The sequence below is a fragment of the Alligator mississippiensis genome, chromosome 15, assembly GCF_030867095.1.
Source record: "Alligator mississippiensis isolate rAllMis1 chromosome 15, rAllMis1, whole genome shotgun sequence".
Taxonomy (NCBI): Eukaryota; Metazoa; Chordata; order Crocodylia; family Alligatoridae; genus Alligator; species Alligator mississippiensis.
The window spans coordinates 4,063,799-4,076,412 of record NC_081838.1 but is presented as its reverse complement, the minus strand read 5'-3'; the positions used below and the strand labels follow the sequence as shown (position 1 = coordinate 4,076,412).

The 12,614-nt window shown below is 55.5% G+C and overlaps 1 protein-coding gene across 1 annotated transcript in view; it reads right to left on the bottom strand.

The window, feature by feature from the left end:
• Positions 1-11,926: 11,926 nt before the first annotated feature.
• The window catches only part of POLA2 (DNA polymerase alpha 2, accessory subunit), a 37,992-nt gene continuing 37,304 nt past the window's right edge, over positions 11,927-12,614 (bottom strand). Inside the window, exon 18 of the mRNA XM_006264969.4 lies at positions 11,927-12,390. Within this exon, the coding sequence (XP_006265031.2) occupies positions 12,244-12,390 (147 nt within the window). The 3' untranslated portion in view covers positions 11,927-12,243. The remainder of the gene's footprint in view (positions 12,391-12,614) is intronic.

Here is a 12,614-nt window from a genome sequence, read left to right as displayed (position 1 = left end):
GAGCGGAAAGCACCCCCTGGGCCGAGTAAAACCCTGTCCTATCCCCCGCACCTGGCTTTGCTTGCTGGCTATTATACAAATGTCGTCATGCCCTGCTGTTTCCGCTTGGAACTAGTGTTTTGTTTGTAGCACGTGCAGCCTTCTTTTAAGAAGGCATCAGCGCCATTATAATGCTTATTTATTTGTATTTTAATAATGCCTAGCAGTCCTCAGTGGGGCGTCTCGTGCTATACACACGCTGAACAGACAGCCCGAGCCTCAAAAGAATTTACAATCCAAGTCCCAGGTATTAAAACCTAGCAAAGCAAGAGCAAGAGTCTTTACTTCGGTGCAAGGGAACAGGCAATTAGGAACGATGACAAGCCAAGAAGATGCACAAAAATAGGACTAAGCTAGGAGAGAGGGCAGCAGATCCTTTCTGTTGAGTACCATCCAAATCCCAGATTGAAGGACCACCTGACCTACCCGACCAACAGCCGGATTAGACGCAGGCTGCAGGGAAGGTGCATTACCCTGCTAGACAAGAATAATCCCAGCCCAGGCAGGGCTGAGTTAGTACTGGAGGAGAGAGGAGCCCAGCACAGATCAACGGCACAGCAGGCTGGTTGTGGGGTACCGGGCTTGGTACTAAAGCTTTGTCCGATGTTCGCAGTATGTCGGTTCCCCTGCAGCTCCCACGTGCTCCGGCATTCTCGTCCTGCTGCCACGGGAAGGGCAGCGCAGCTGCTAGACCACGCTCCGCTCACCCCGAGCAAAACCCAGCAGCCGAGATGCCAAGTTCCCTGCTCCAACAAACTGAGGCACATTCCCCCCTTCCAAAACCCAGGAGTCCGGCGGCTTCCCGGTACCCAAGCCTCGACTGCAGCGCCCACGCCACGCTCTCTATCCCAACATATGCATTTTCTAGCTGCTTGGATCAGCACTGCCACCTGGCTCGGGGCCAGCCCCTGACTGTTCCAGTTGTGAAATGCATTCCAGCTGCAATCTAAACAACACGAGAGCAACAAAGAACAGCCTGCCCCAGATTGTAAGGGGGGACGGGGAGAAGGGAGGGAGGGAAATCAAATAAACCATCCACACCGGAAACCTCAAACATTTCCTCCCATCTCAGACCTCTGACCTCCCACCAGCAGTGGGTGGGGCAGGGTTTTTATTTTGGGCTTCAGCTGGGAAATGTCAAAAACAAAGAAAGAATGACCTGACCTGCAAGCCAAAACGAAAGGCATAGGACCCGATTGCCTGGCCCTTCCTACCTCCCTGTGGCAGACAGGAGGACATCTGGATTCAGTCCCTGGTTGCTCCCGTAGGGTCCTTACTGCTGTCCTAGGGGCTTCAAGCAGCTGCAACCATGGTACAAAAAGGCTAAAAACGTGGTACCCGAAGGCCTCACCTGGAATATAGTTCTGGACCCGTAATGCATATGGGAACTGTAAAGCAGCAAAATGTCTACCTTGTGTTTAGGTAGGAACCTTCAAGTTATCTTGTCTGCATCCCGGTCACGCTGGGAGCACCTTGGTCCAAAACAACAGCACCCGGCAGGAGTTTTGTAGTAAAAAAGCCTAGCAGAATGGAGCATTGGTTCACCGTTAAGGTCGCCATGTGCTAGGCCAGCTTTCTGCATCGCTATAGTACATGTCATGAGACACGGCCCATAAAAAACATACACCACCACACACCATGCAGCAAGCCGCCGATGGAGCGTGGCTGTCACGGGACGCAGGAGATGTAGGAGAAGCTCCCAGCTGTCATAACCCTGAGCAAATTCCTTTATCTCCTACCTGAGGCTTGCCTGTCCAAAAAGAAGTTGAGCTTTGTTGGTCTTGGTGGTTTATCCCGCCTCAAGAAGGGGTGTTGGACTAGGTGACCTCCAGAGGTCCCTTCCAGCCTGACTTCTCTACGATGTCTATGATGAAACAATTAACTGGTTAATCACACAATACATTTAGACTGGCCACACGCACAAATGACCAGGCCATGAAAATGTCCATCTGGCTATAAAAAAAGACAACCAGCTAAAGTCAGTGTTTGAAAACGTGTCCGAACTTTACAGCTGGTTTCTATCCAGCTTCCATCTGAATGTGTGCAGGGCCCTTCGAAATCTAAAATGCCTTGAAGAGCTGGGCCCGAGTGTCTGTGCAGTGCCTTGCACAACGGGATTTCGACGGAGCCCCCTCCAGCTCAGCCAGGTTCCTGAGCAGGAAGAACCCCTCCTCCCCTGGAGCCAGCTTAACATGACACCAGCAGAGAGGAGTCAGAGATTATTTTAACCTGAAGTGCTCCAAAAATTGCAGCTGCACCATCGCTGGGAGATTTCTAGGCCCAGGCCCAGCCAGGGACCCTGACATCCTCCAGAGAGCAAGGAAATGAAGTAATCATGTGCTGACACCAAGCAAGTTTAAAAGGGAGGGATGACTGCCTCCGAAAGGAATTTGGAGCTGTCCTTTTCAGACAGGACAGAGAGGAAAATCCCCAGAAGCGAGGGAGCGGAATTCGAGTCCTCATCAGAGCCGCGGCAATGGGAGCGTGCCCTTGGAGCAGAAGGACACGCGAATCGCCACGTACTGGGACAGATCATAGGTCCGTCTTGCCCAGTCTCCTGCGTGTTACACAGCGGCAGAGAGCAGATGCCGAACAGGAGAGTGAACTGGGTCTGACCGGGGTTTTTTCCACTGTTCCTCTCTCACTCACAGCCACCAGCTTTTAAGGTCTAGGAAGCTCTGATTCAGAGGCCGTGCCCTTCACGCCCACGCTCAATAGCGACTGGTGCCCCTTCCCTCGAAGAATGTGTCCGATCCAGTTGCGACCCTGGCCGCGCTCTCGGCTTCCGCGCTGGGTGAAAAGGAACGTCCTTGTGTTCGTTTTAAACCGATGACCTGCTAGGTTCATTTTGTGACCCCTAGTTCTCGTCTTGGGAGAGACTGTGAATAATAAATCCCTGTTTACTTTCTCTTCGCCGTTTAGTATTTGTAACCCCTTCTCACGTTCCTCACAAGCATTTCTTTTCTAAAATGAACAGACCCAATCGCTCCTCATAGGGATGCCCCCCTCCCTCCCACAAACCATCCTCATTGCCCTTCTCTGGACCGTCTCTCGTTCTTCTACCTCCTTTTGAGGGTGCAGGGAGGGATGACTGCCTCTGAAAGTCATCCTAAACCCAGACAAAGATGAAGGATCAGCAGGACAGAGCAGGAGCGCAGGAGTCTCCTGTGCAGGGTTTGTGCCAGGGAGGAAGAGAGAGGTTGGGTTGGGTTCCCAGGTCCAGCAGCCCAGTTTCACAGAGTCTCTCTGGACAGGACACAGCTCCAACTACTTGGCAGAGGCTAGAAGCTGCCGGTAGGATGTGACAGCTTAGACACGAACCCACTCAGATGCCAGCCATGCTTCCTGTTCAGCAGCTGCCTAATGCTGGAGGCACACGAACCCCCCAAAACTCTGCTCCTTCCTAGACCCAGAGCTGCCTCACGCTTGATCCAAAGCCCCGCCATGCTCCATCAGCGAGGTGTTTGTTCACCACCCGTCTCCCCTTCCAGATCCAGCAGGCATTCAGAGCCCAGGCTTTGCACAAAAAGCAGCTGCAGGATTGCTGCTGGTACCGCCTTGAATACAAGAACTCAGCTCGGAGGGTCATCACCACCCATTGCGTGGGAGATGGGATTCATGGCCTTCCCCTTCTAGCTGAGGGGATCCGTGCTTACCCCAGCTTCACCATAAGACACCACACATGCAGAAGGCAAATAAACTGACTTTTGTTTAATGTGGATTTTGCAAGATGGTCTCATGCTTGAAACCTGAACGTTCAGGGATGGCAAGACAGGCAGCATCTACCACAACGTCAGCAGAGTCCTCCTCACGACTGCAGCATGGGAAGAGGAAGGAGCGCAGCTCTCAGCGTGGAGGCAGAAACCAAGGAGCTTGCTTGAGATGCCTGTGGCAAAGCCAGGAATTCAGGCAGTGATTCACCAGGGTGCTGTGGTGCTCAGGGGTGTCTCGAGATCCTTTCGAGGGTACCAAACAATGTTAGCACTGTTAGGCGCGCAGACATGATTCACAAGAAAAACCCAGAGATTTCAAAGAGGAAGCCGCTGAGTTAAAACCATCCTGGCCTGTTATGGGGTCACCAAGTTCTTTCCACCAGAAGAAATGCTCTAGTGTGTTTCCATCGTCAGAAGACGAAGGAAAACGGAGAGCTGGCATTTTGGGTGCGGGGGACGGACACGGGGCTGGAGTCTAACAAGGTTGAGAATCGCCGAATTAAACCTTTAAGAGTCTCAGCCCAGCCTCTCAGCTGCTAACCTCCAGCTTAACTGAGCCATCCTCCCACGAGCGCAGGGTGCTTTGAGATCCGTAGTGCTCTGCCACACCGGAAAACACGGCGCGTGATTAGGCCCAGCGCTCGTCCCCAGCTTTCACGTTACTTTGGCTAGCCAGGCAGGAAGCAGCGGTGCCTTAAATCTGCTCCCAGCATCCACAGGAAGGAGCTGGCACTGTCCGAGCTGCCACGGCTGCTCCGGGAAAGCCAGCGCACACATCTGGAGCCATTTCCCTGACCAGAATAAGAAGTCCAACTCCAGCTGCCATCAGGCAACGGGCTCAAAAGGACAGCCTCTCTCAAGGGGTGGAAGAGCTGCGCTTGAGGTCAAGGAAGGCAGCCAAACCTTCCCCACGCTGGCCTTTCTTGGGACACTTAGTTACTGATCCCGGCCGACAAATTGCAGACCAGGCCCTGCCACTCCTTGGTGTCTCGTTTGAACAGAGACTTGTGAGCCACTCACTCAATCTCTAGCCTTTACTTAAACCTCCCGCCGGGCCCCTAAGAGGCTGTTCACAGGGGATAACTATCGATGTAAAGTTTTCTACGCCAGAAGAACTGGAGTCCCCCAAACCCACAGCCCCTCGCTCTTCGCGTGAGCCATTGCAGGACAAACCCTCCTTGCTTGTTTTGCCTGGAGTCAGATGCATGCAGCCCATTCCTTTCCTATACACCGACCGCCACCTGACCCCCTCCCCCTCCGCCAGCGCGTCCCGATCGTGCAGGAATCCCAGCCCTCGCCGGGACTGGAGCCATCGGGATTCTCCCCACGTCGGAGCTAACGGCCGAAGGCTGCGCCAGAGGGAACAAAAGCAGTGCTCAGTTCAAAGCGTGTGGGAACTGGCCCCGGCCTCCCCACACGGCATCTGAACCTTCCTTGAATGGCTGAACGATTGGGAGGCGGCTGGGGGCAGGGCAGAGAGGGCTGCGAGGGTGACCCCTTCTCTCTCTCTCTCTCCAGCTGTTCTCCCTCCCATTCAAGAAGTCCTGATGGGGCTGTAGAGGAACCGATTGTTGGGGGGGTTGTTGTTGCTGCTGGGGTCACTCGAGCTGCACTCGGCTTTGCGTGCCAGCCTGCATCAAGCTGTTGGGTTGAACCATAGCGTTTTCTATTACAATGGTATCAATGTGCCTCGAATGGCATGGGTTCAAGGCACTCGGGACGTTTTTTCACTGTAACAGGGTCAAGGGAGATCGGGGCTGTAGAGACGTTAAGGCACGCCAGAGCCATTTGTATCAGCTGGCCGGAGCATTCAGAATTTAACCCAGTTACTCCCATAGCAAGTATTTAGTTGTGCTTGGCTGCTACACCTCTCCGAAAGGCATTTATGTACTAGTCTCAACACTTCCAAAGCTGGGGCATCTGCACCCCCTTGCTGAAATCTGGCTCGGGAGTTGATCAGAATTACTTAAAAATAAAAATCTTGCCTTTTTTTTGTTCCCAGGAACTGCCCACTCATGCATGCACGTGCACACGCACATGAACGTGCACGTGCACACAGACACACAGGTACAGGCCCCCGCCCCAACAGGTTGCAGAATCACAGGAGTCACGGAGCAGAATCAGCCCTACCCTGATCCTGAAGCAGGATCAGCCCTATCCAAACCGGGGCAGACAAATCCATCGTCTAAACTCATTGTAAAACTAGTGTCAACTCTGCCATAACACACCATCGCACCCGCACCTGCTGCAGGGGAAGAAGAGGGACCACGGCAGCCAGTGTCCTGCTTCTATAAAAAGTGGTTAGTGTATGCGCAGGAGACCCCAGGTAGAGGCCGTGGCCCTGCTACAGAGGAAAGCAAACCTCCCCCCCACCCAGTCTGTACCAATCTGACCACGGGGTAACATCCCTTCCCAACCCCAGTGCAGCATCTGTCTGGCCCTGAGCAGAGGGGCAAGACCCTCTTCAGCCGTGAGTCCCAGCAGGAGCATTGACACAGCCTGGTCACCACCCCCAGCCTGGGCTGCAGCCAACACCCAGCGCTTCTGAGGAAGGCTTCAATAAAAATCCTGACACGCAGCTGAAAAAGGGTGGGGGAGGGCAGGCTTCCCTCCACACCCCCTACAGCAACCAGCAAAGCCCAGAAGCTTGGGAAATCCCCAAAGCAGAGCACCGGCCGCGCTGCACCTAGATCATCCCCAACCCAACCTCTTTGTGAACGCCTCCAGTGATCGGGAGCCCACAGCTCTGTGCAGCAAAGGATGCTGGGGTCAAACGACCCCGGCAAGGTGTCTATCCAGCCTCCTTCTGAAGCCCCCCGGGGGAGGAGCCAGCACCACTGCCCTTGGAAGTTGGTTCCAGCTCCTAGCCGCCCTGACAGCGAGGTAGCGCCTCCTCATGTCTAGTCTGAACCTACTCTGTCAGCTTATGGCTGTTATTCCTTGTTACTCCCGGTAGTGCTCGGGGGAACAGGGACTCCCCCAATGCCTGCTGGTCCCCTTGGCCAGTTTATAGACGGCCACCAGATCCCCTCTCAGCCTTCTCTTGTGGAGGCTGAACAGGTTCAGGTCCCGTCGCCTCTCCTCGTAGGGCCTGCCCTGCTGCCCCTGACCATGCGGGTGGCCTCCTCTGGCCCCTCTCCATGCTGGCCACAGCCCTCCTGAAGTGCGGCGCCCAGACCTGGACGCAGTACTCCACCTGTGGCCTGACCAGTGTCGCGTAGAGGGGGAGGATCACCTCCTTGGTCCTGCTCGAGATGCATCTGTGGATGCACAACAAGGTTGGCCTTCCTGACTGTGTCCCTGCACTGTCAGCCCATGTTCATCTTGGAGTCTATAATGACTCCAAGATCCTTTTCTGCCTCTGTCCTGACGAGAAGGGAGATCCCCAGCCTGTAGGTGTGCTGCTGGTTCCTCCTCCCCAGGTGCAGCACCTTGCACTTGTCAGTGTTGAACCCATCCTGTTCTCATCCGCCCACCCCTGTGACCTGTCTAGGTCCCATTGCAGCCTGTCCCTCTCCTCCAGCGTGCCCACTTCCCCCACATTTTAGTGTCATCTGCAAATTTGAACAGGGTGCTTTCCACCCCCTCGTCCAAGTCGCTGATGAAGATGTTGAACAGTGCGGGCCCGAGGACCGAGCCCTGGGGGACCCCACTGCCCACATCCCTCCAGGTCGAACATTACCCGTCCACCGCCACTCTGGGTGTGGCCCTCCAGCCAACTGGCGACCCATCTGACTGTAGGTGTCAATGCCACAGTCCCCTAGTTTCTTAACAAGAATGGGGTGAGAGACAGTGCCGACGGCCTTCCTAAAGTCCAGAAAGACTACATCCACCGCGACACCTGCGTCCAGGGCTTCTGTGACCTGGTCGTAGAAGGCCACCAGGTTGGTCTGGCAGGACCTGCCTCGAATGAACCCGTGCTGGTTGCCCCTAAGCATACACTCCCGTGCTGCCCCTCGCAGATGTGCTCCTGGATAATTTTCTCAAAGAGTTTCCCCAGGACCGAGGTAAGATTAGCAGGCCTATAATCTCCTGGGTCCTCCTTCCTCCCTTTTTGGAAAATGGAGACCACGTTGGCCCTTTTCCAGTCCTCTGGCACCTCGCCAGAGCACCACGAGTGCTCGTAGAGCCGTGCCAGGGGTCCCGCAACGACCTCTGCCAGTTCCCTCAGCACCCTGGGGTGGAGACCATCAGGACCTGCTGATTTGAACACGTCCAGCCTCTCCAGAAGTTCCCTGACTAGGTCCTCTCTGCCCCTGGGCCTGGCTGCACCTCCCCTGGGGCCTACGGGGGTCCCGGTGGGGGGATGACCTGGTCCCAGCTCAGGAAATTGGAGGCAAAGAAATCATTAAATAGGTTAGCTTTGTTGTCTGGTGCCACGACCAGATTGCCTAGCGTGCCTCGCAGAGGCCCCACGTTACCCGGTACCTCCTTTTTACCCCCTATGTATTTAAAAAAAGGACTTCTTGTTGTCCTTGATCTGGGTCGCTAGTCCCAGTCCCATCTCCGCCTGGGCCTTCCTGACCGCCCCCCTGCAGCCCCGAGCACCCGAGGTGTAGTCCTCCCTGGGGATGGCCCCTCCCTGCCACTGGGTGTATCATCATCATCATCCGGTGTGGACCCACAGCAGAGTTACTCCAGAGTAATCTGCCCCAGATTGAACTCCATAAGGAGTGGACAGCTCTCCCCAAGCTGGCTGTCCACAGTAGGCGCCTGGTCAGTGGATGGTGAGGGGGTGGCTTGAGTAAATGGCTACTCTCAGCCAAATGTGACTATGGGAGCAGACACGTGCCTAGGGTACCAGGGTAGCCGGCGAGTAGCTACTCTTCAGAGTGGAGCGATCCACCCTGGCCTAAGGCTTTGACCCGTGCGCCTGCTCTACTTTCACTGTGGAGCGCAGGCAGTTTATTCTGGAGCGAGTGAGTCACGCGCCTGCACCCTGGGCAGAAATGCAGGGCTGAACCAATCTCATCGGCTCTAGTCCTGCAGCGATCAGCCTTTTAACTCTCTGGGCCAAATGAGTGGTGCGAGGCTGGATTGGGTGCCAGGACCCAGGATTGAGCCCGCACACCCGGACTCAGACCACGTAGCCCCAGCCCTGAGACCCCACGCCAGATCTAGCTCCCAGGGTCAGGACCCGCAGGTGGGGGCTAAGCACCCCGATCTCGCCCAGCGAGTCTGAGGCAGGGTGCTGCGCCACGCCGCGCCGCGGTGCCGCGAGAACCTCTGGAGGGAGCTGCGGGTGCAGACGCCGCCACGTGCCTCACGAGACCAACCTGAAGATTTCAAATAGGAATCCAGAGCGGCAAAAGCATCCTGCCCGGCTGCGGGCTTCCCCAGCTCCTCGCCACAGAAGAATTGCTCTGTTATTTTTCTGTAGTCTAGAAACAAGCAAGGGCGAAGAGCTGGCCATTGCCGAGGTGCCTGGAGCCCAACGCACCAATCACTGATCTAGTCCCACCCTCTGCGCGGAGGCAAGACCCGACATCCCTTGGCCCCAATCCTGCCCAGCCCCACTTCGCTAGGATCTCTGAGGAGGAGCACGTGGACGTTTCCCAGCTCGGGCTCAGTTGGCTTCCTAAGACTTGGGTCCGCTCCTCCTGTTTGGACTTGAAAAGTCTCCCCCCAATCCCTGTTCTCCCTCCCCATCTCCACCAATTGGATTTGAACGGTATCCAGGCAACAAGACTTCTCCGTGCAAGGACTTTCAAGACTTCCCAAGCGAAAGAAGAAAAGGGATCAGGACAAAACTTTATGCCCCGCTAGCAAAACCACCAGCAGGCCACGCGAGGCAGCAGTGGCATTCAAGCCGGCAGGGAGCGCAGGCCCCGCTTTCCGAGGACAGGAACTCTTCTTGCTTCACATGCCCACAAGCACCCAATTAACGGCTGTATCGCCACGCCTGGCCACCTGCAAAGCCTGGCAAGCGAGCAAGACGTGCCAAGGAACATAGTCAGCAGAGAGGTAAAGCCACCAACAGCGTCCAGACAGCGTTTGGGTTCGGCGTGGAACGTGTGGGCCGGGTACGAGCAGAGCCTGGCTTGCCTTCTCCCCAAGCCGGTGGAAGCGGCCCGTTGCCTGGGTTAGCAGGAGCCAAGGGCTTCGGCGTCCCTCGTTTGAAGGCTCCTCAGAGCCACCAGACCAAGCTGCCAGGAAGGGACCGAAACAAAGATTACAGCCAGGGGACCCGCGGGGGTAACGTCCTGGGATGGATCACGCGACTGGTCCCTACCGTGCTACGAAGGCCCACCATGACCGTGGCCGATTGACAATGCTCTATACCTGTTTCCCCACAGATACCACGATCATGGCCAGCCCCCAGTGCTCTGTGCCTGCTTCGCCCTGGCTACTGTGACTGGCCAGTCCCCAGTGCTCCCTGCCTCAGTTTCCCCATGAATACATTGAAAACAGACGAGACAAGGGAAGGATGACGATAAAGGCTGTAAAAACTCTGAGTCAGGGATTACACATCTCCTGGTGGGCTTGAAAACCCCGACGAGGCTCCGATGACAGCCAGGGCTCGCAGCTGAGCTGCTGCATTAATAGTAAAAACCAGAGGTTGGACAGAAGCGTTGCAGATCCTGCTTTTGCCACCAGCGCCTAGGACACCTAGTGAAACCCTAGCAGCCCCAGCCCAGGGAGAGCGAGCTGAACGCCCTGCTGAAAGGCACTCAGGAATACAGATCACATGGCACTTTACTGCTGGTTACTAACCTCATGCCCTCTCCTGACCTCCCCTTTACAGCCATCCGACTCCAGACACCAACTGACCGCTGCAAAGATCAGAGCTGCAGCCCCTCTAGTCCATAATTGCACGGAGGGAGCAAGAAAAAAACAAAAAGAAAAAAGGCTTCAAGTCTGCTGCAAGCCAGAGACTTTTGAAAACAGGTTTGAACGTGCATCTCAGGCCTTTCCAAGCCTAACGCGGCTGCATTAAAGAGGAAGGACCCCACAGGGGTCATAAAAAACCCCCAAACAACAGGGCTGGGAAAAGGGTCACCTAGTCGGATCCCCGGTTCAGACATGGGCTTATAGGCAGGACTGGCCCTGCCTTCAGTACAAAAAGCAGTTTCCCTTCTCGGCTCAGCCGGGAGCAGTTTCATATGTCGCAATTTATAATCCTGGAAAGAGATCACCTGGTTACTTTGTAGGGGGAGGGCGGGTGGGGATCAGCACACAGCCGTCACCAGCGTGATGAGAAGGGAACTGCCCAATGCATAAGACAACTTGGTTTCAGGTGGGGCTCTGCCACTGATGTGTGGCGTGACCTTGGGCATGTTGCTTCACCTCTCCCTTGCATCTCTATTCTCTCGCAGTAGGGAGAAGAACAGGGGGACAGGGTGGGGGACATAACACTGCACACTTGGTTGTGAAGAAGGACACATGATTCGGTATTGCAGAGCCGGGACTGGAAATAGATTCCCCAGGAATTGCAAAGACTCTATTGACTCAAATCTAAGATGAGGTCTGTTCCCCCGCTGCGCCAGGCCCTCATCTTAGATTTGTGTGCAAAGTGTGTGTGTGAGCAGGGAGAGCAGGTGGCTGACACGGCTCTGACTGGCCCCGCTCTACCCTACTTGTCCTCCGCAGCCTCTGCTCCCGCCGCCCCTTATGGGCAGGCCCAGCTTGTCCCCAGCTCAGGCGCAATTCCCTCCCAGGCACAGAGAACACGAAACACTGTCCCCTGCGTGGCCAGCCAGCAGTGCTGACACTGCTGCATGGCTGCCTGGGGCAGCGCTTCCACGTGCTGTGCTTTGAGGATCGGAGTCTGGGCAGCATCTGACGGTGACGGGGGCGCGTAGAGGGGGCAGAGACTGGGGAGATGGAGAGAAGAGGTGCAGGAAAGCTGCAAGGGGAAGAGGGGGGCACCGAGGGCAAGGGGCCACTTGACTCCTCCAGCCCCTGCTGTCAGACAGGACAAATTTAAAGACAACTCTCCAATAATTAGATGGTATACCTGGAAAATTAATACCAATGTATAAATTTTTCATAGAATCTAATTACTGGGGAGGTCATCTTGAATTCAGGTGAATAGAGGAGATAGCCCAGCTCCCTCCGAGCAGAGCTTCCAGGGCATACTGACAACAACCAAGCAACAGGCTGGGGAAAAAAAACCAAGTTAGAGACAAATTTTTGTTGTTGGTGGTTTTTTTTGGTTTTTTGTTGTTTTTTTTAAACAACCCCCCCCCCCCCCCCCAGTGTATTTCAAGAGCAGCCCATGCGGAAGGCCTGAGGGCTCCCCGCTCGGTCAGTGTCAACAGGCAAAAAGCTGATGTGATCCACAGGCTCGCGGCACGCTTCCCAGCCTTCAGAGACTCCATCGCGACATCCGATATGCTGTCAAAAGCAGAAATCTAAGCTCAAGGCTCCTGGAAGCAGCAGTGCTGGGGGGAGGCTTGAACCCCTGATGGGAACCAACAGCGCTGAAGAGACACCCCCATCCTGAATCCACAGGCAGGGCCAGTTTTAAGGGCAGGGAAGCAGAGACTGCTTAGATTTTGACAACTTGGGCTGCAAAGCAGGGGCTCCTCCGCTCTTCCCCCGCATCCTGCCTCCGTACGTACAGACGGCCGTAGGTCCCCCCCACCTGGCCTTTTGTGAGCCGGCCTGGGTTCATACAGACGCAGCCGAGGACGTCCTGTGGAGAGAAAGCACGCGTTACACTGACCCCCGTGGGGAGGGGATACACAGCGCTGAGTGGGCGCTGGGGAAATGGTTTCCACTTTTTGAAGGTGCTAGTTCCAAGTCTGTGGTACTGCGAGTGAGTGACAGAAGTGGTCCTAGCAGGGAACAGCTCCCCGTCCTATCGTCTTAGATTCCTCCTCCTGCCCGAGGCCAGTACATACTCCGAGACAACAAGCT